The sequence below is a fragment of the Heliangelus exortis genome, chromosome 2, assembly GCF_036169615.1.
Source record: "Heliangelus exortis chromosome 2, bHelExo1.hap1, whole genome shotgun sequence".
NCBI lineage: Eukaryota > Metazoa > Chordata > Aves > Apodiformes > Trochilidae > Heliangelus > Heliangelus exortis.
This window is the reverse complement of record NC_092423.1, coordinates 40,771,932-40,795,225: the sequence shown is the minus strand read 5'-3', so window position 1 is coordinate 40,795,225 and position 23,294 is coordinate 40,771,932. Positions and strand designations below refer to the sequence as shown.

General features: G+C 39.3%; 1 protein-coding gene and 1 long non-coding RNA gene across 11 annotated transcripts in view; both read right to left on the bottom strand.

The window, feature by feature from the left end:
• The window catches only part of HYCC1 (hyccin PI4KA lipid kinase complex subunit 1), a 42,893-nt gene extending 23,345 nt beyond the window's left edge, over window positions 1-19,548 (bottom strand). For 5 of the 10 annotated variants that reach the window (XM_071735724.1, XM_071735717.1, XM_071735719.1 and 2 more), the window contains exons 1-3: window positions 18,970-19,078; window positions 1,751-1,830; window positions 767-868 (exon numbers count right to left, since the gene is read on the bottom strand). In XM_071735724.1, coding sequence (XP_071591825.1) covers window positions 767-868; window positions 1,751-1,801 — 153 coding nt within the window. In that variant the 5' untranslated portion in view covers window positions 1,802-1,830; window positions 18,970-19,078. Of the gene's footprint in view, window positions 1-766; window positions 869-1,750; window positions 1,831-18,969; window positions 19,079-19,430 lie in introns of those variants that run through there. The other 5 variants (XM_071735725.1, XM_071735720.1, XM_071735726.1 and 2 more) reach the window with 3 other exon arrangements.
• A 1,839-nt stretch (window positions 19,549-21,387) lies between these two features.
• LOC139793702 (uncharacterized) lies at window positions 21,388-22,572 on the bottom strand. The gene is made up of 2 exons (XR_011724730.1): window positions 22,492-22,572; window positions 21,388-21,729 (listed from the first exon to the last, which is right to left on the bottom strand). It is a non-coding gene; the product is annotated as an uncharacterized lncRNA (long non-coding RNA).
• Window positions 22,573-23,294: the final 722 nt, after the last annotated feature.

The following is a 23,294-nucleotide window of genomic DNA, read 5'->3' as shown; positions in this document are numbered from 1 at the left end:
AAGAGTTGCTCTATCAGTATTCTCTCTAAAAATGTATACACTGGAAGTATTTTATCCTCTGACCACTACTGATATAATCTGAAATTTTGGAAAGGTTCCTTATGATGGGTCTTTTCAAAGGAAGAATTAAGGACTTGCTGCAATTTTAAAATAACACACAAAGGTTTGCTAGATGGTAGAGAGTGAGACAATGCAGTTAAGAAGATACAAGTAAAACCATCTCTCTGTCCTGAACTATTTAAAACAAGGGCAGCAGTGGGGCATGGAACCATTCCTGGCACAGGTACAGAGCAAACCTGCCCCCCTCTACTCAATTTTTGTTATCCTTTCAGCAAGAGTACATCCACTGTATAAATGCATATATTTACATTGTATGCATTTAAAAAAAAACCAAAACTACAAACAACCTAAATCTAAGCAATAATTAAAAGAATTGCAAACCTATGTAAGACTGAAAGAATCTTGTCTGTTACAATTGAGTAAAACAATCTCAAATATCTTGTGGACTCCTTCACATATTTCTCAATTCTATATTCAAGTCCTGAAGCCCATGAGCATTATCTACAAGCTAAGCTATGATCAGTAGGTTACAAACCTATGAATTGTTTCCATGGTAGTATGTCATAGCTAAGCACAAACATTTTGATGGAGACTCTTCATGTAGTTCTATAGTTCAGTTAGAACACAATTAACTAGCACTCAAGGTCTTGTTTTATTCTGCTGGTGTTATGTCAGACATTTTATGCAAGAGATACAATATACTCACTTCACTCTGTGGGTTCTGAATTACTTTGTAAAGAGATGAAATCAAAGTACTCTTGTCTTTCAAGTTTGCAGCATAGCTGGATATGGATGCTTCTGGCAGTGTCTGAAATAAAAACAGAACTACTAAAAAAAAGCAATTTTTATCATTAAGATAAGCAAGCTATTTCAACATTTTCCCATTACAAGTTACTATTTATCAGCATTTACTATAAACTTTTTTTCCACAAAGAAATCCTTACTACAGAAATTACCATGTTTTCAGGATTACATAATTGCCAGAAGACTCAGTGTATTTTATCATTTTGCAGAGTTTCATATACAACATTATGATAGTGGATAGGAATAAAAATCCAGCAGTTTGACAGGTGCAATCCCAGTGAAATTTCATTGTGAAATTTCAGTTCTGTGAAACTTAGCACTTTGCAGATATATATTTTCTCAACACTGACTGCGCATACCTAGTGAAAATTATTATAGGATATAGTATTATCCTGACAGACTGCTAATTCCAGTTGACATGAACTGCTTTTCTCTAACATTAAACAGATTTTCTGCCAGTACTTTGGAAGGTAAAAATCTAATCTTTTTCACAACCCTTTGAAAGCCATATATTTGCACTTCAATTTCATAGCTCTTACAGTACTTATCTGCAGTCCTTCAGAGATCATGCTCCACTATACAGATAGAAGAACACATTCTAATTGTACTTTAGCTGGCCAAGAGCAAAACCTATAGTCGAGTCTAGTCTGTACTCAAACCAAGACCATTCATCTGCAAGATACATTTCCACTGCTCTGTATCAGGAAATATTTAATCCCACAGAGGACAAGGAGAAAAATCTTTTCAAGTAGACATTTGCATTAATCACATTATCACAGCAAAATCCAAGGTTAGTGTGTTTTTTCACTTTCTACAGCAATCAAGCACTCACGCACACTGCTCCAGCAGTAATTCAAACACTACTAAATATCTGAGAGTATATTACCTTGAACTCTGATAACCACTCCTCCACAACCCCAGTATCCACAGCTAACATCTTCCAACATCTGTTCCAAAACCTTCAGCCTGAAAGAACAAGCAAACACAGTTTGTGAAAACTATGTAGTCACAGCATTAAAAAGATTATGAAATATAACACCTTGTGAGTATTTGAAGCATCTTATAATGCTTTTTACCTTTAGCATTTCACATGCTGACATTACTTTGAACTTTCATTCTACCTCACTTAAGCAAGCTGCTGGAAGCATCAAGCATGGGAGTCTTCACGTACCACAGTTTAATAAATTCCAAATCCGTATTGCATGGGAAGCTCAGTAACTCAAAGATGTGCAGAAATGGCATTTTGGAAACAGAAAATATTACCTTCTCAATTTCAATTTATTTTCCAGCATAAAGAACTTGGGAGAAAACTGTATGGACTCACTGAAAAATAATTACTAGTTAGATTTTTCGTAGTCAACTGCTATTCCCAACTCAGAAAAGGTCACTGAAACAAAGACTGATGGAAAACCTTTCAATCCTCCTCCACCATGGCAACTGCAAGACAACGAGCCTGCTGCCTCAGCATGTAGCTTAAGGTGGACTTCCCAGTCCAACATCCCACAAAATCTCACATAGAGTAAGATCATCAGTACTGAAGACTTGAACATAAGAGATCCAGAGTGGCTTTCGAAAGTCATCTCTGATTTCTCTTAATTCTTGAGAAAACACTTAAAAAAAACTGTCCTTCAGAATGGCTTATTCTAAAACAAAGAGCAACATAACATGAAGATACAAAACTACTAAAAGTTAAATGAGCATGCTGTGGGGCATGCCCTAGACATAAGTAAAGTATTAAACAATACACATTAGCTTACCCTAATGTGATTACGGATTTTGAAATTACAAAAATAAATACTCATCTGAGGAAAAAATTAACACTCGGTGAAATGTTCAGTCATGCGAAATATCCCATCAAGTTTTCCATTCCCCATTTAAAATTAGTATGGGCTTGTTGAGGAATGATAAGCAAGGAAAAGAGGGAAAAAGGAGAATTTTCCTGTGTTAGAGAAATACAAATTTTGTTCTGAAATCCAGCCCATAGTGGAATATATCCAGAGATTTTTAAGAAGCCTAAAGGAAGAAGAGCCAGACACGATAATAGTGATAGTTGACTATAATCCTCAAAAGCATGGGGAAAAAAAAAAAAGTACTTCGGCTTTACTTAAAGCAACCAAGATCTTTCAATTGATAGGCTGTTGTTGTTGAGACAGGCACAACAAAAGGAATAAAATTGAACAGGTTGTCTAGAAACTTCTTGAATAATTTTAATATACAATAATAATACAAGCAGACATTTCTTCTAGGACTATCATTAAATAAATTACATGGTAAGGTGAAAACATTGAGAACTAAGTAGGGCAATATCTTACAACCTCAGAAATGTATGCAAGTCTGTACAAAGCATACAAAAACAGTGCTTTCTGAGGATGAAAAGGGAACAAGGAAGGGCTAAGAAATTACAAGCCACATAGGGCTAGATTTAATTTCTGGAGAAAACAGTAGTAGTTTTAAACACCTAGGAGGTACAATGCAGCAACAGCTCCATTAAAATGTAGGTGGAGAGTTGGGGCAGGTCCACGAGCTACAGTGATGAGCATGTGATGAGCAGTGATGTATGAGCCATAGCTACAGTGACTGTGACACAGTTGTACACAGAGTCCTAAGAGGAAGAAGGATTAAGAAAGCTCAAGAATGGTTCACATGCTCTTGCAAAAATATTATCAGCAACGGTAAGACTGGGGCTCCATGGCTGAATGGGGCCTGCTGTGAGGTGAGATGAAAAAGGCCGAGGTACTCACTGCTGCCTTTGCTTTTGCTGTTACCAGCAAGAGCTCCCCTCAGGAATCTCAGGCCTGTGGTACAAAGTCCAGCTGGAGACCTTACCGGTGTATGCCAGGGGTCAATACTTAGGCCAGTAAAGATTAACATCTTCATTAAGGAAGATGGCTGATGGGACAGAACTCACTCTCAGCACGTTTTCAGATAACACAAAACCAGGAGAGCCTGGTACCCCCAGCGGCATTGCCATTCACAAGGGCATCAACAGGCAGGAGACGAGAGCCAGCGCATGAATCTCAGAAATGTAAAGGGCAACACTGAGCCCTATCCCTGGGGACAAACCACCCCAGGCACCAGCACACACAGGGCCAGAAAGCAGCCTGGCAGAAAAAACCCCAAGGGTCATCATGAACAAGGCGCACATGATCCAGACACATGCATCCTTTTAACAAAGACACAGCCTTGCAGCAAAGGCAGCTAACAGCCCTCAGATCAGGGAATCAGATCAGAGGATCAAACCCCTCAGCCCACCAGCAGTTCAGGGGATATGATCCTTCCCTGTGATCCTTCCCTGGTGAGCATCTGGAACACTGGGATCCCCAGCACAACAGACACAAGCATACAAAGAATTAAGGAAAGGGCCACAAAGCTGATGAACTAAGCTATTTTTCTTTATAGTAGCAGAATAGTGCTGTGTTTTGGATTCAGTATGGGATTTGATATGTGAGAAGATTGTTGACAATATACTGATGGGTTTAGTTGCTGCTAAGAGATCAAGGGATTTCTTATTTTTCAAATTTCCCTGCTTTTCTACTGTGCAGGTGCACAAGAAGCTGGGAGGAAGCATAGCCAGGACAGCTGACCCAAACTCACCAAAGGGATTTTTCACACCTTATAAAACTATGCTCAGTATATAAAGCTGAAGAAGGAGGAAGGGAATGGTCAGAGTGATGGCATTTTCTTCTCAAGCCTTGCTCTCCTGGGGATGCCAAAACCCCTGCCTTGTTAGGGGAAGTAGTGAATGAATTCCTTGTTTTGCTTTCCTTGTGTGTGTGGCTTTTGTTTTATTTATTAAACTGTTATCATCTCAAACCCCATATTTCCTTTTACCCTTCCCATTCTCTTCCCCATTCCACCAGGGAAAAGAGAGTGAATGGCTGTGTGGTGCTTTGTTGCTGATTGGTGTTAAACCACAAGGGTTCAAATGTAATTTCATGTAAAGGTACTGAACACTGCAACAGGTTGCCCAGAGGAGTCTCCATCCTGGAAGATATTAAAACCCCAGTTGGACAAGATCCCGAGCAAGGAACCTATACCAATTTTCACTGCTTTGAGAAAAGGAGGTTGGACTTGATCTCCAGTTGTCCAATTCAAACCTCATCATTTCTGTCATACTGTATCAACAAAGAAATAGGAAGGATTGTCAAAAAGGAAAATCATCTAGCTTAATACCAACTCTTTCTGACCAGGACTAATGATCTCTAAAGGTACAATGATGACAGGATTAGTGGTCTCTGAATGGTATAGATTGTGTGTCAAACCCTGTTGTGAAGTGAGGCTTTTAAAGATGTAACTGTGTGCTAGCACACACAAAATCTTACAAATTATTGAAGCAATTATACAATTATTATACAATTATTGAAGCAACAACCTCATCAGTTCCTACAGAATCACAGGCTCTACTATCCTACTTCCATTCCTGCCAAGGCAGACAGAGGCTTTTGCAGTGTCTCCTGCTTCAGCAGGGTTGACAATAGCAACCATTCCCTACTGAGTCCAATAGCATAAATGTCTGTGCTGTGCTAATATTGACTGCTCAAAGCAAGAAACCTATGATTTTCAAGGGTCAAGAGGAGTCTTGGATACTCCTGTCCACAGCTGACACCACATTTATTGAAGAGGTTTTTTTCATCTATTTCTAGCATCAACCATTGTTTTCAGATTAAAAGCTCCCAGAGAATACAGGAGCCATGTGATCAGTAAAAACAAGAGCACCCTTAGCTAGTGTTATCCACTGGACTAAGGACAGTACTACAAGTTTTTATGACTGTGTATTTGATGACAAAAGCATGTTTTTTTTAAAAAAATCTACAAAAAGCTGGATTAAAAGAAACAGGACGAAGTTTTTGCTGATCAGGTCTGATATTTAAAAGCAGCGGAGACATTTCATTGAGAGTTAAGGCAGTTAAGATGCACAGAAAATACTGTCCTTACTTTACTTTCACACATTAAAAAATGCACATACCCCTCTGAATACAGTTTAACCTCAAGCATACATCCATCCACAACAATATACATTTGAGTGTCACAAAGAAGAAATCTATTTTATGAGTATTTTTCCTGAAGACAAAGTTACCTGGTAGACTGATCTCTCCCTGGAAAGAAAAGACCCTCAATTCCACACATCAGGTATGTGGGATCTAATAAAACAGGCAGACAACCTGAGGATTGCCCCATTTTGTGCTAGCTAAATAATAGATCAAGTTGGACTGCAGCAACATATGGATAGAGTTGGCAAACCCAAGACTTTTCTAATGGAAGACAGATTTCAAATTTTTTTCTAATGGAACCTGTAGAAAGATTACAAAAAGTAACTCTAAAATTGAATTTTTAACAAAAAGCAGGACAAAATAAGGCCTAATTTACAGCATCTGTTAACCTTTTAAACCCAAAAGGATTAAAAAAGCATGCCTTAATTACAGCTGTTTGAGTGGATTCAGCTGCAAGATTTAGGCCACTGTAAGAATGAGATGCCTCAGTCACCACAGAATTAAAACAAAATGGATAAAGTAAAATACATGCTACATGAAAAAAAAAAAAGAAAAAGCCGTAAATATATATTTAAAAGGTATTTTACAAATACCAAAACTTTAACGAAAAATAAAACAATATAATAGACACTACACAGCATTTCCCCTAAAATGGTCTTCTTTTAAGGTATGTCAGCACATAATTCCCTTTGAATTGGTCTCTTCCTCTTAAGTCCCTGAAAATAGTTCAGATGAGTGGAGATTTTTTTTTTAAAAAACAAATTGCTTTTGTCTCCACAAATCAAACAATACTTCGACTAAAACAGACAAGCAGCTTTGACAGTCCCCATGCTTCTCATTCCAAAAGATTGAAAGACACAGTCATTTGGTCATCCTGATGCAAAACAATTGCAGGAAAGAGGAAGAAGTCTCGAAGATTCAAATACCACAAAATTATTTGTGATGGATCTCAGTAGTAGTCAGGTTGTCACATCTCAGTTCGACATTCATTAGATGCATCATAATATTAGATTATAGCACACATGAAGTAAATCAACTTCAGGTGACACTCTTTCATTAAAGGTCTTATCCTATAACTTCACATTTGCCACATGATACTAACATGCACAGCTACCACAGCCCCAGCTAACACAAGGCAATTTTTTGTGTTTATGCCTTGAGAGTTAAAAGCACTTTGCAGTATTTTCCACAAGACTCTGAACTTCAATTAGCAGCAAGAAGTATGAATTATGTTAAATAATTAACAAACTAGCTTTCCCAGTGGAACATTTATTTAAAGCAAGCATGCATAAAGCCATACAGCCCTTACTAATCTCTGACATTGGAATCCCAGGGTATACACAATTTAAGCTCTAATATCAACAAGAGGAGACTAAGTCTTAACTCGGATTCCATTCAAAGTCTGCAATCCATTTTGACATAGCTTGAGGTAAGACTGTTCTCTGGATTTGATCCCAAGTAATATCTGAGAGCTGTAAATTGATCTTGCTCTATTAGAATAGTATAATAAAACTCTCCTTACACAGGATCAACTTTTGCTTTGCTTCTAAATGATTAGTGCAACTACAGTAAAGCACAAAACAAGTTTATCTGACAAAAGCAAGTCTTGTTTGGAAGAGACTTCTATGAATTCTCTACAAAGACCATTACTTTTTCCATTACAGCATAAATACAAGAGGAACTTACCAAACTTACTGTTTTTAATAGAGAGGGGATAAAAAGTTGCTATTTACTGAGCTGGTGGAAAGTGAGCCAAGATGAATTAAGACTTATTCTCAGCCAAACCTACTAATGGGTTCATCTACTTAAATGGCTTCAGGTTTTCTTGTGTCACTTAAGACTTCTTTAACACAATAACATCAAACCATAGCCTTGAAAGAAAACACAGACAAAACATGCACAGGTTGTTCTTTAAAACTAAATTCTCAAAAAAGGTGGCTTTCCTATTCTTTAAAGCTACCCAGCCTCTGGAGAATTCATGCACACGGTGCATGTGTGCAAATGAAATCTGGATTATGTATGAGGAGGTTGGACTTGGATGAAGAATGAACTCTCAGGCTCTGCAGAACTGACCTTCTGGAACCACAGTACTCTGCATTTGCTAGTGGAAGTCAGAGAGATGGAAAAAACAAAACCAGGAGCCAAAACCCGCTCAAGTCTCATCCTCTGGGAATTGCTGGAAGAGGACGGAAAGCATATGCTGTGTCCTTACTTAAATCTGAAAAGTATCTGCTTAGAAGTTCGTACTATTTGCTAAGAATTTTTTTTTTTTTTTTAGCTGATGGGAAACATAGAGCAGAAAGCTAGGATTTTTATGAACCATCAGCCAAATCTGCCAACTCATGCCAGAAGAGGAACAAAGTAAACTTGTGAACATTCTGTTTGGATTTACCAGACCCATAAGAGATCCAGGTCCCTGGCACACTGATCTAGTTGATCTTGTATTCTACAGTACTTTGTATACTAAAGTAAGGAAGGGCAAATTAGGACTCAACTTTTCTTATCCCTTGAAGTGGCACGAGCAGTATTAAAAACTTGTTAATCATCTCTGCACTATACATAAAGTTCACTTAAGGACTACTCTCTACACTTAAAATTCATGTTGCTGAACACTTTTGTCTACAGCTTGTTTCAAAGGCAAAGACACAGTCCTTCGTAAGCCTCAGAATAGGAAACAGCACTCAACCAAGTGCATTCCTGAATAAATTGTCAAAAAGGAGAAGGGATTTTCCTGATGTTAACTCAGAACTCACACTAGTGACACAGTGATCTTGTTAATTTATTACGCAAGGTCAACCTATCCTGTTCAAACAGATACTTGTAGGTGCAATCATGGGTACTCATGTAAAGGTCCCTCAAGAAAAGAACTGCCACTGCGGACTACAAAAACTACTCTGGTAAGTTTCAGAAACCACAAAGGCCAGGTGTGACTTCTTGAAATTTTAAAAATTTCAAGAGAAATTTTTGCAGAGAAACAAAACCGTCATTGTGCTAAGCCTGAAACACACACTTTACTCAAACACACAATACAAGCAATGCTCAAAGACTCAGTAACAAATATTTTCTGGTAATTGCTGTCTTCAGTGTAAAATCAGGCAGTGTCAACAAGATAACTACAGTACACCAAGCATCACTGACTCAGGTTCAAGCAAATTCCTAAAATGACAAGAGTTGGGCATTCAGCCTCTTCCAACAGGAGAACTAACACACATTAGGTGAAACCATAGATTAAAGGCTCAAACCAGACAGGAGTTACCAAAAACAACGTGAAGGAAGTATGCATTGAGTCCCAAGTCCAAGTACACAAACTTGACACAAATGCAAAGAAAAAAGCCTGAATACATTCATGGAAGAATCCATCCACAACCACTAAATGTAGAAGCATTTCTTCCAGTTCAGAAAGTTGAAGTCAGAAGTTGTTCCACCAGAATACTCTTCCAGCTTCCCTTACCAGTTCCTTTCTAGGCTTCTCTTAAATGTCACTGTCAAGGCAACAAGGTTTCAGAAGTGCTGGTCTGATTCAGAATGGTCATTACTGCAGTCATCTTCAAAATATGATAGTGAAGCTACACAAAAATAACTGTTTTGAACATGTTTCTTCCCAGTGCTCTCTGAAAGTCACTGAAACTTAGGATATTAACCTTTGATCAGTTTGAATTTCATATTGCCAAAGGCATTTTTCAGGGCTGCTGCCTGGTTTGGGTTTTTTTTTTCCCCATCCTTAAGGGATAGGTTTTCTATCATCTGTAATATACCAACAGTTACATTCATTACATGAAAATAAGAGCTATCACTTTTAAAACAGTGTTCCTTAGCAGCTGAAGATACTTCCTTCCTCTTTGTTTCTACTCCCTGCAAACACTAAGGCTTACATCTTATCGAAACCTTGATAAAGAACACTTCTAAACACTGTAGTCTTAGATTTTTAAGAAAATTTAGTTGAAAAATCTTCAAGTAATAAGTATGAATATGTTCATACTTATTCAGGATTAATATACTTAACAGTTTAACATAAAGAAAAATCAAAGTAATAGCTATACACATCATAAGGAACTAGAATTTAAATTAAAGTAACATTATAATGCATATATCCAGTTAAAACTTCACTCTACAACCTGGACTCCTACTCTGCAAGCATTCATAAGTTTTCATGGACCCACAAGTATGAACTATGCTTTCAAATCATTTCCACTTGCAGCTGAGAAAGTCCAACACATCACATTTGAAACAAAGTATGAAACTATGCTTTTGGCATAAACCCTGGGATAGGTCAATGATTTTCATGTGTCAGAAACAGGCCTTAAAGAACTTAGTACACTGCAAGACTAAGCATTATCTGTAGGGGTAAATCAATACTGGAAATAATATGAGGATTTAGTTTTGAGTATTTTATGACTGCTCACTGTTAAGTTACAGAATTAAAATGATCCATCAATAAATGCACATAATCGTGTGTTAGACAGTTTGAGGAAAAATACGCTTAATCTCTCCATAGCAGTATTTCATTCTTTCTCAACCCTTCCCTCCTGCCCACCCCTACCCCAACAGCCCTCCTGCACAAGCCTGTTGTACTCACAAGACTATTTCAGAGCACCTAACAACTTTGTGTATTTTACATACTTTATATGTAACCAAAAACCAGTACTTTAGCTGAAAATTTTAAAAAGTAACAGCAGGAATGACTCTTCTCTTTCAGAAAAAAAATGCATCCAACACATGAAATGCTCTATTGCCACATATAATTTCAGTGCTGTACTACAGATAAACTATATGCAACTTAAAGTGTCAGACAATTTACTACTCTATGCCTTGCTCTATATTGTCATTTAAAAAAAAAATTCATCCCCCAAAAGCATGACAGTGGCAAAGCAGAAAAAAAGGTGCTAACTGTCTTACATTTTAGGGCCTATTAGGTTGAATTCATTAGATGAAAAAGTTCTTCAAATAAAAAGTTCCCACTTCATGAAAGCATTTAAAGCTCAGAATAGTAATTATTCCATGAAAGAAACATAAATTTAATGAAACTCAACTTACACAGGTTCTAGTGGGACTTTCATTTGAGCAACTCATGTACAGATTTCCTGAGTAAATGGTATCAGAAAGTAATCTGACATTGTTCCAAAGCCATAACGACAGTTTCTAATTAATTTAATTGATAAAATTTAGGTAGCAGAAAACAGGCTCAGATTAAAAATAGCAGCATTAATTAATTATCTTTTCCTGTTTCTTTTCTTTGCATTCTTATTAAATCTCAAGACAGGCCTGTTTTCTAAGTGCATTCTTTGAGCCGTGCATATCTAGTATCTCCAGAATACATAAGCATGACTTCAACATTCAGGTACAAATTCAAAGCCCTGAATCTGAAGCACAAACTTCATGATTTAGAACCTGACAACTATTTCTGTAGCATAAAGACAAAGCAGTCAACACTGTTTTCTATAATAACCTGAATTTGATTTAGTGTGTTCTGCTTACAAGCAACAACTGCAAAGCCACTTTAATGGCAGACACAAATCTGACGACACATGGAAATTTACCATTGACTACTCATGTATTTGGGACACAGTGGACTCAAATGAACCTGAGCTTAACAACATCAATACAGCTTAACAACCCTAGGAAGCAACATGTTATGTTCATAAAAACTGTCATACTCATAGGAAAGGGGAGATGCAACGACTCAAGGCCAAAACAGGCTATATCACATGAGAGGAAATAAACATCATCTCAGTGAATGGCCACATTTCAAACAGGATGACATTCAGGAGGTGGGGTTAATAACTACACAACACACAAAGTTCATACACTTATTTAAAATCAGCAGACACATTTAAGGAACCTCCGGAATGGTAAATGTGGCGTCATTTGGTCCCTGTTTAATCAGTTAAGTTTCTATTCACACTTGTATCAGTTTCTCTGTGCAGTGTACAAGCTGGGATCTTCTTTCAGGTGTTCCTTCTTCCCTTGATGTCAAGCATAGCCTCATCCTACTGCTGCTACTGCATTTATATAGGACTTCTATTTTACCACACACAAAAAAAGCTAATATAAATAGTTATCTGAGTTAGCCCTTGTCACTCTCTCACTAGATTGCTGCAACTTCATGAACATATATGAGCTATTATCCACTTCTTTGCCAGGTAGGTCATAACACCTAAGATACTTTAAAAAAAATTTACTAAAATGTTAATCAAAGATTTCCATTACTTCCTCAAGGAATGAACGAATGTATGTATTATGTATGCAAAGGGACTGCATAGTTGAGATGTTAAGTTTAATGGGAAAAATCATTAGCAGTTTTACCTGTACAGCTACAGCTTGCCACTAACAATAGTTTGGGATAAAAATATCACTACACAAAAAAGCATTGCATTCTAGCAAGAACTTTGGTAACCACTGTAAATCTGTAAATGCATATGCTCTTAAATCTGGACATAAGAATAACATTGAATGCAAGTATCCCAAACAAAAGTTACTAAGGCAGAAAAAAAAAAAAAAAAAAAAAAAAAAGACTGCTAATCTTCTCAGTCAATTTCTAATACAATGCAAAATTGCTGGAAGAACAGTCCTGCTGTATTTTCATACATCACTGATAATCCAACAAAACTTCAACCAATTCCAACTGAAACAGAATTCTGACACTTCAAGCAGTATCATTAAGTACTCTGCAAAACAGATGTATCATTTGATGTGTTTCACTAAGTAACACAACAAATTTGATTGCCTAAAGTACATAGTGTTTCATCACAACGACACTGTGGTGAAAACACCCATAATTTACAGTACTGACACAAAATGCTGCTGAGAAAACAGGAAGGAAGGAAAGAAAGAAACAATTTTTTTTTTTCTCAGGTTTACAATTAAATGTAAATCCCATTTTCTCAAGACAAACAGGAATTGGTAAATACCATACCAGCACTGGCAAAGCTTCAGAATTTATGTGTAAGCGGATGTGCAGAATTACTGTCAAAAGCCTCTCACCTATTCCTCTGGCTGCTGCACTGGGATTTCATTTCAAAGCAGGGAATAAAAAAAAAAAAAAAAAAAAAAAAGCAAAGCAGGAGTCCATTAGTCTTTCTAGACCTGACATATGGAGTCAATATAATTAGGAGCATAGAAGATGTGAGTGGGAAGACTACAGCTTATTGAGTCTAAAAGCTGTAACTGACTAAAAGCAGTAGCATGTCCATAGCCCGTGACATGAAGCAGGTAGGTATTTTGTCACAATCTAAAGAAAGCCAGTAGGAAAGATATTATTATTAACTGGGTAGACAGTAATCGGTTCAGCCAAATGTGCTACTAACCACAAACTGCAGAGGGGCACTTGGGAGTTTCACTGACAAAATCCAACACAAAGTTACTACAAGGAACATAAAATTGTTACTTTAGCACCAAGGGATAATCCAGTATCATTCCTCCCCACGCTTTTAGAAAAATTTCCCTTCATCAGCCTGACACAAAATATGACATTACAGTCTGATTTTGCAACCTACTTCAATTCTGATAGAGTAACATTATTTCTTTCAGTCAGCAAACACTGAGGTGTTGCTGAGGAAAAAAGTTTTCATTTTTATACCTGAAGATCCTATAGGCTGCCTCCTCAGATAATGTTACTATAATATACCCAACATGGGTTGGACTCGATGATCTCTGAGGTCCCTTCCAACCCAGCCTATTCTATGATTCTATGGTATGATAAGCTGTTTGAAAATACTTAACACTATTTGAAGACGTATTAGGACAAGTTAATGACTTTACACATTTTCCAATCATTTCCTTTAATATAGCAAATACTGTAGGATTAAAGAGAATTCGAAAAGCAAAACAGTGGCCTTTATGTATGAGAACAGGATTCCAGTACTTGAAAACAAACCACAAGAATATAGCACAGCCTTGCCCATTAACCAGACATTCATGAAGACCTTATATTATCCAGCACTTGCTTCTGTACAAGATTCAGACTGCTAGACAGCTTAATTATTGACTATTACATTTAATTCTCTTATCACATATTTGAAGTTTTAATAGGTTTCTTCCCTCCTTTCTTAAAAAAAAAAAAAAAAAAAAAAAAAAAAGGATTTCAATAAAATATGGTAATAACAATGAATCATGGTATTTAGCATTAACAAAATTATTAAAGAGGTATGCACTATCCCTCAGGTTGAAGCTAATGCCTTGCTGAAGCATAAATATTTACCCAGTGCAAACAACAGGAAACCTTAGGAGACAGCATGGCTTTAAGCACTAAAGTGAGTTAATTAATATCCAGTGCTGCTTCAGAGCATACCATGTTATTTTTAATTAAAGGTTAGCTTCCAAATAGAAAAAAAAAAAGTAACAAGATGTCGAGTATCTTATCTTTTAAGAGAGCTCTCTTTAAATGCTATCAAAAGTGTCCAAAATACATAGTTTCTGTCATTAAATTTATAATGAGAGCTCTTATGCCAATCAGGATGGAATACAAATACTCAAGGACTTTTGCATCAGCAATAGGCATGTTTTACCATTTATCTAGTAGTGCCTGTACCTAAATTCCTGTTATGCTTTGATATATAGAATTTAATATCAGAGGCTTGAGATAGAGCAACACAAACATACATTTGTTTTGGAGAGATAATTCATTTCCAGTCTCCTCCTCAACTACCTGATGATTCCTCAGCAATGCTAATCATTCAAAATAAGCTAAAAAAAAAGTTTTCATGCACACCCTTAACTTTCATGTTCTCCATACGTAAGTGTGACAATTATTATCTATCCAAATTCCACATGCTTATTGATTCCAGTTCTAATAAATAACACTCCTAGTAACAACAGTTTATTGAACCCATTTAGACTAAATTTGTACAGTACATCACTGAGAAATTACACTGAATCCTTATAAAAAGAGCCCTTAATTCAACATACTAAAACAAATACACCAACATCCTCCCACTTCTGGTACTGCAATGACAAGAGTCACATTCAGATAATATCAGAACTCACTTGGGCTGCAAGTTCTGATGCTTTCATTGACTACCTTTCCAGCTGGTACCAAAGCATGTGAGTTCATGTGGGGATGCATCTAAAGAAATCACCACAAATAACAGTCCCACCCGCCCCAGACCAAGCCAACATTCTATTTTTATTCTGCTGCTCTTGAACATGGTCCTAATTAGGACAAAGGCTTCACAACCATTTCACCAGAAGTACAAGAAAACACTTCCTTCATATCCTGTATTATTTCAGATGTACTGAACTGAAACTATTCTATTAATTGGATTTTTTCAGATGTTGTGCTTTTTTTTGCAAATCTAATCCAGTATTATTTGTGGTTTTGTGCTAACAAAGTTCCAGCACAAATTTAAAAATAATGAAAAATGCAGAAGCATTTGACCCCTTGACTTAATGGAAAACCTGCCAAATTTCACCAATGTTTTCAACTAATTTTAAATACTTTAAGTGTCAAATATTTATAAAGAAAGGCTTAAGACCATGCAAGTGTCCGTGTACACTTATACATGATAGAGTACAAGGAAGATTCTGGTCAATGCATGATCTAATAAACATGATCTAATAAAACATTTCAATATCATGTAGAGCGTGAGCAGCCTAGAAGCTTTAAACAAGGTCTTGCAGCAATATGCAGTTGCTACACATTCAGAACATTTTCACACCAGTACTCCTTGTCTTGAATGACATCAATCTGACACAGATTTTAGTTCATATCCTGATACCACTTTGTTACTGCATTCCAAGATTATCTCAAGAAGCATCTCAAATAAATTAATTCAGTTAAATTAATTCAATTATGTGATGCTAGCAACAAAATATTTTCATTCCAACACATTCTCTGCTCCCAAATGTGCATTTAATAAACCACTATTTCAATTCTGGCCACTAAGGACAGCTAGAAGAACCAATTTTTCTGGAAAAGAGAGAAAACATGAATTTAAAGAAAAATTAATGTGCCTGCAATTCTCTTTAGGGTGGGTTTTTTTTATACATGCATAAATAAACAGAACAACATTAACAAATCTAAAGCTGTAATTGTTGAGTAGGAAAACTATCAGATTCGAGTATTTTTCAAGTACATCCTTCCAAGTGCAAACCAACACACTGAAAATGGTGCATATAAAATGCAGCTTTTGAGCACACCATATTTTCATAATATCATGGAATAAGTCTTAGGGGTTGTAAAGAATCACTCTAGTCATCAAGGTATTAGAGCTCAGAATCAAAGTACAAATTTGCAGTCTTCAGTTTTTCTAAAGGGCATGAGACTAAGACTTTTTCAAGTTTTTCTAACTTCAAAGAAGACAGTGCATACACACTGTGAAGGTCATATTGTCAGGCTTCTCATTTTCTATACAGCATGATAGGATCTCCTGCTTGAATTTCATGCATATATTGCTCCTGGAAGACTGACTGCTTGATAATTGGTAACACACGAGTGCAGTGATTCACACGTGTAATCACCATTTACGCTAACAAAACTACCCACACAAATTCTACGGCAGCTTTATTATAAGCTTTATACCATATCTTTATACCATATCTTTATACCATATCTTTATACCATATCTTTATACCATATCTTTATACCATATCTTTATACCATATCTTTATACCATATCTTTATACCATATCTTCTATTTGCAAGAGAGGAAGCATGCCAGGCTACACAGGGAGCATGTTTGCCCAAGTGAAGGCTTGGGAATGAAGCCTGACCTGGTGATCCACCTAACGGATTTAAGTATAAGCTGCTCCCGATATAGGCTTTGTATCTGCAGAGTGCCCAGGTGATCTTTAAGTGTCCAAGTGCTACTGTGTTTTAATAGTGTCACCAACATGAGCATTTAAACCTCATGAAAGTTTCATCTGAAAGCCTGCACAGGCTCTCAGTCCCAAAGGAGAAACTGGGAATTGTAACTTCTCCCTACAACTCCTGCAGGTTTCTCAAACCATGCGTTTGCCACAAAAACAGTGTCATATCAGGCTATAAAACGTACATTTATTTTCTAATTATTAGTTGACATTTATTACCAAACAATGTAAGTCTCCAGAATGAACAAGGCAATTTTCACTTTGCGTGTGTTAAAAGTTTAAGAGAGAACCTAGCATTTACCTGAAGGCAGGATTGAACAAAAACCCATTTCCTGATACGAACAGAGAATGTTCAGGATATTGGGGGTTACACTTAACATGCACTAAGAATTAAGACTTCAACTCAGCAACCTACTACTGGGTTTGATAGTCATAATATGTGCATCAGTAAATGGGCTCTTCTCCCAGATTAGAGTCAGCTCCATTGTGCTAAGTAAAATATAGACAGCACATACCATTTGCAGTGCCTAGCCTTGCTATATCTCATGCATGTGCTTGTCTTTGATACAAGTCCTTGCAAAATTAGAATCCCAGTGACTTAACTACCCAGCTATGTCTGTGAACATGTCCACCACCACAGAGTCTCTCAAGTGAGAGAAAACCCTCTGATTCAGGAAGGAGACTGGCAAAAGTTCAACACAATTCTGTCCATGAAAGCCTTTTTACCTTGTGAGAACCTTACCAAATAAATTTAACTTATACCTTTAAAACCGCCCAACACTGGAAGAAAGTAAACTGCTACAATTAATAAAGCATCCCAAGCAATTCTGAACTTCCTCAAAATTGTCACTCCTCTTGATAAAAGGCATGTTAAAAGTACATAGTGTCCCAAAGAGGTTATGACAGAAGAGAAGCAGATGAATTTTGCATTTCAAAAGTAGTATTTTCATATTGTCTTCTACATCTGGAGGAAAAAATAGATCCAAGAACAGTACCAGATGCATCTGAAACTCAACTTCAAAGTACATAGCAAGTATTTCACTGATGAAAGTAAAATAAATTGAAAGTTAATTTGACCAAGCTTTACAATAGTACTTACTTTTCACAACATAAAAGAACTTGTTGGTAGGTGGAGAGGACAACAAAAGCAAAGCATTGTCATATAGGAACACATTCTATGGAAAGCACAACTGTCTGGAAAGACACTGCACCATCTATCTGCATTATTAGAGGAAAAAAAATGCAGAAAAGCCTTTTATGCAAAGAAAACCAATAGTCGATGTCACTCTACACTTTGCTACATAAAACTGCTTTTTGCTTCTCTGAAGTGTCATTTGTTCAACTTGCCTTTTAAAAACAAGCTAATGACTAGATTTGTAGCTAACCAATCAAAGAGCAATCACTTGAATCAAAGAGCAATTACTAGAAACATTTTGGTTCTTCTGTAGTTGTCTTCTCACACAATAGTTGCCTTTCTTAAAAATATGAGAGATCAATGCTAACAAGATTTAATAATCCCGGAGTACACGGATCTCTTCCTTGTGAATTCAAGATATCAGGAGTTTTTTTGGACTAGTTAGAATTCAACTGGATCGGAAGCAAACATGCTGGCTTACAGCAAAACAGGGAATAAGTCTAACCCAGGGGCATTACCTCTGCTTTTACCGTTACTTTTGAAGCACAAAGCACATGGAAAGTTCCTCGAATTCAACGTTCATGAAGCTAAATAACGAAGCCTACACAGGCACAATCCCCTGCAGTCTGCCACACTTCCTACTTACAAACCTCAGCTGCGAACTCTCAGCAATTGTAACTGTTGCTGCCATCTCTCGCATCCCTACCCGCGGACATCTAAGTCTAAGCGGCAGGGAAAAAAGGGTAGAGAAGAAATGGGTTAGACTTAATATATTTCACCCCACGGCACTAAACTCCTTTCGAAATCTCCCCAGAAGCAGGCACAGGCGCCCAGAAGCAGGAGCGGGAAACCCGCTGCCAGATACCACGCTCTCTGCCCCTTGCTCCAGGAGACGAGCGGCAGCAGCTCCTTTGTCTCGCCCGCAGCCGCCGGCCCGCACCCCCGGTTGCCCTCCCCGGGTGACACAAGTAACCGCTGCCCCTCCAGCTGCTTCAGCGAGGCCACCGCTTCCCCCTCTGCCTTCCCTGGGAGCCGAACGAGAGGCTCGGAGCGGGAAAACCCCGGCAGGCGGCCAGACAGAGCCGGGATGCCGGCGTTGCCGCGGGGTGACCCGCAGGAAGGGGGAGGTGAAGCTGAAGCTGGTCCCCCGGATCGCCACCCTACGACCCCACTCACCTCGCTCAGCACCGGGGGCAGAGACCAGCTGCTCACAGCAAGGCGAGAGGGCGCCGACCGCCGAGCCCTTCACAGACCCCTTCCCTACCCCTCCACCGCCCCAGGGCACCAGCCCTTCCCCGGCCCCACCGCCGCAACTCCGCCACCCCCTTCCCTCCCTGCCCGTCCCCTTCACCCACCGCCGCCCCCTCCCTTCCTCCCTCCCCGCGCGCGAGCCCGGCGGGCAACGGCCGCTCCACCCGCGCGCCCGGCGGTTGCCCCAGGGCGGGGCAGGAGCGCTGCGGGGCTCGGGCGCTCCCGCCGCGGAGTCTCCGCGCGGGACCCGGAGCCAGAGGGGCTGCCGCCAACCGGCCGTTAGTTGCCCAACGGCCGCAACCGTCCCGCCGCCGGCGGAGGGCTCCTCCGGCCCCGTCCGAGAAAAAGTTGACTCGGCGGGAACCGAGCCGCTAAGCCAAACTCACCCCACCCGCCCGGCGCCTCCTCAGCCACCGCGGCCGCTGGCGAACTACACCCGCTCGCCCGGAGCGACAGCGGCGATGCGAGGGGAGGGGAGGGGGAGTAGGGGTGGCGGGCTGGCACCGCCCGACCCCGCCGCTGCCTGGCGGCGGCGGCAACCAATGGGAAAGCGCAGCGCGGTGACGCTAGCCAATAGGATTGCAGAGAGGACCGTGCGGGCGCCCGCACCCTCCTCTCCCCCAATGGGCGGTGCTGCCCGCGCTGAGGGCGGGCGGTGGCGGGGCTGGGTGCGTGGGGGTCGCCGGCCTGTGAGGGCGCCCCGGGGTGGTGCGGGGGGAGGGGGGGGGGGGGGAACGGGGACGGGACAGAAGCGGGCGGGCAGCGCCCCCTCCCGCAGCCCCGGAAACGTGAGAGGTAGCGGCAACTCGTGGGGAATAAAAAGTCATTGTTTCCCCGCCGGAGCTGAAACAGGAACGTGGCTCCAGCACCCGGCCCCGCCGCGTGGTAGGCTGGAGTCCGGGGCATCGGGGAAGGATGTGCCCCGAGGAATAGATGCTGCCTCCGGGGCTGCGGGAGCCGTCCGCACCCGAATTCGCTGGGCCGGTGCTGGCGGGAGCTGTCGCACAGACAAACTCGCAGCAGGAGCGCTTGGGATGGTTCTGAGGGAGCCGGCACCAGTTGCGTGGGTTTTACCGCTGTCTGAAAACGCACACGCTGCCCCCAAGCCCCCACGAGCTACCGTGACTTTGAAGTAAAAATAGAGCTGGCGGTAGCCTGGCCAATTATCCCATGAAGCAAAATAAAGTCCTTAACTTCCCCAGCCCTTATAAAAAGACGATTACACTGGCTGACAGCTCCTCAAGGGATGCTTCCAGGCACTTGAATTAGAATGCCTCATAATTGAATGTCTCAATTATTATCGGGAGTGTCTTTATTATTATTTAGATCTTAGATTCTTATCAGCCTTCCCAAAGCGAAGCAATTGTGAGCAAGTCTTATTCCATCATATTATAGGGCCTTTTTCAATTACAGGTACTTTTCTCTCTCTTTTTTTTTTTTTTTCCTCCCAGTTCTACTTCTGATTTGATCCTGAGATTGCTCTGAAGAATTAATTTGAAATAAAACTGAATACTGCATCATTAGCTGCCTTTTGTTTTAATTAAAACTCAGCTTACATTTTCTGTTAGCAGAGTTCCTTTGCAAGTATGCTTTGAGGATTAGGTTTTAATCCTCAGAAGCACATGTTTATGGTAATCTCGGGATTAATAAAGATTAAATTAATCAGTAATCTAGTTGCTGTTTGGTGAAACCGAGGCAAGGATATTGTGATTTGGTCAGCATCAACTACCATGTAATGACAGAGCCCAAATTAGTTCCACCAACACTTACTGTCACAAAGCTTCATGCTATATAATTAGTCATTTAAGAGCAATACTTTTCTATGCCTTACCAGTCTTAATTTCCTAAATGACTTCATACAGGTAAATAATGTGTTCACACAAAAGTCTGTTGCCTTCCCTGGAGCCTTGAACCTGTGAAAATGGCCAGGAAATCTTTAAGAAATGTGTTGAACCTGACAGCCTGGGTATGTACAAGATCAGCATCTTTTTGTCTGAGCTATACCTGGAGCTGTGTTATTGTAGCATTCATTTCCAAAGGTATAGAGTATATCGGTGTCATTTATTGATCATAAAACTTATGGATTATTTTTAAGGATCTTTTACAATACACCTTATAACACAAAAAATGCTTTTAGAATACAAATACCTTCCTTACTAAGTCATTTGTCTTTAGAGTACTCCCACTGTGTTATGGTCTGAATTCATTCTGGCATCAGTTTCTATGACACTGGATAAAATAGGTCTGTTTTCCTGAAAAGGTAGATGATACTAGTTCCAACCAAGATGCAAGAGAGCTTTATTATTTTACAGAGATGAACAGAGACAATTAAATGCCACAATCTTAGGAACACCTAAATGTAACTTTATGAGTGAGATAATAAATTTCTGCCTTAGAAAGAATATACATCTGAATCACATCCAGAATAGTTATGGGTTGCTCTTTTTAAGCTCTTTTTTTGAGTTCATCTCAGTTTCCCTGCTGACTCCTGCAGTTCTGGGTGCAGCACAGGCCAAAGAACAAGTGATGGGAGCAAAAATCTAGCAGAGCAGGAGTTTGTTAGCTCTCATCCTCAGACCCAGAATTCATACAGTGTCAGAATGGAGATTGGGTACTGATGCAGCTTGTGACACTGATGACATCCTAAGTGACCCTGATATTGCAAAGAGATGTACTGAGATGACCCTGAAATTGCAGAGATGTCCTGAGATCACACTGTCATTAGTTCTTATTTTTACTGTTACCGACACGCTGCGACTCCAATCAGTAGCAACTAATAATCAGTAAAACTAATGAGTCACCCACAAACAAAAGACAAGCAAAATCTTCACATGCAGCATGACATACACTGATAGTTCTCCCTTTTCAGATCACATTATCAGAAGAAAATAGTTCACCTTCCGTTACTGCCACAAATTTTAGTAGCTCCTGAATTATTTTAGTGTTTCAGGCATTCTTATTGCATTAGCCTTAAATATTCGAAATGCATGGGTGGACTCAATGATCTTAAAGGTCTTTTCTAAGCAGAATGACTCCATGATTCTGTGATAAAACTCTTATGTGATAGCTTCTTACCGGGTTTATGTTTCTGTGTATAGATGTGCACATCATTTACTGCCTTTCAGTCTCCTATTTACGGCAGGTTTTTTGCCATTAGCAATCCAATACAAAGTGCCCTCTAAGAATCAGAGCTTTTGTTCCACTTCCCCAGCATTCAGAGCTCCTCAGTGTTGTGTTTCAGACCAGTATTTCCAGGAAGCAGTTTCCTTTGGATTTGACAAAATATTTTAATTGTCTAGGAACATAATTTGGAACGTAGAACTTCTGCATGTTTCATTATTTTTGGTCTGTGCCTTTTCATTATAAGATCTTATATTTAGATTGTGAACTATAATGGGGTTGTAAGCTGCTTTGAAAATAGAAATCCTTGATAAATAAATACTTAACTGTAATCTCTGTCATATGACCACATTCTTAAAGCTGAATTCAAGCCGCCATCCATTTTTAAAAGGCAGTACATCTGGTCCTTGGCAAAAAAAAAAAAGTTATTTCCAGTCATCTGATCTCATAGCAAATCTGTAGACTATAAGACACTGAGAAGGGCACTATTTAGGGAGAGAGACAGAACTCCAGAAGTGACATTTTGTTGGTCCCATGTCCCAGTGCCAGCCTAGGCCAGGCTGGTTGTGACCTTAACAACTGCACACACTCCTAGAGGGATGGTCACATCATAGTGGAGCAGCCTTTCTGTTTTGGTTAGGATGGAGTAACACTCACTGCAGAATTAAGAGTGGTCCATAGTCTTGATTAGAAATTCAGCTCAAGTATTCAAAGATGCCCAGAATTCCCATTGCTTTCATATAAAGCCTTCCATAACTCCAGTGTTGGCATTACAAGCAAGCACTGAGTCAGTCTTCAAGTTCCAAGAGCTTTGTATCCAATGCAGAGGGCTCTGGAGACTCTTGGTTCAACATCCTCTGTGAGAACAGATTCAGTAACCAAAGCCCTTAAAAACATGGGGGGGAGGAACAAAATCATGCTGGCCTATTCTTCAAATTTCCTTTGAAATAGAAATGGGAAGTAAACACTTTCTGGCCAAAAAACAAAGCAAAACCAAAAAAACCCAAATAAAATCTAAGCCAAATAAAAACACAAATTCTGCACCTTCTGTAACAACTGACAAAATACTTTGACAGTGTCAGATGTTTAGTTTTGACTTACAGTTTTCCTCTTAATATTCTAGTTTCAAC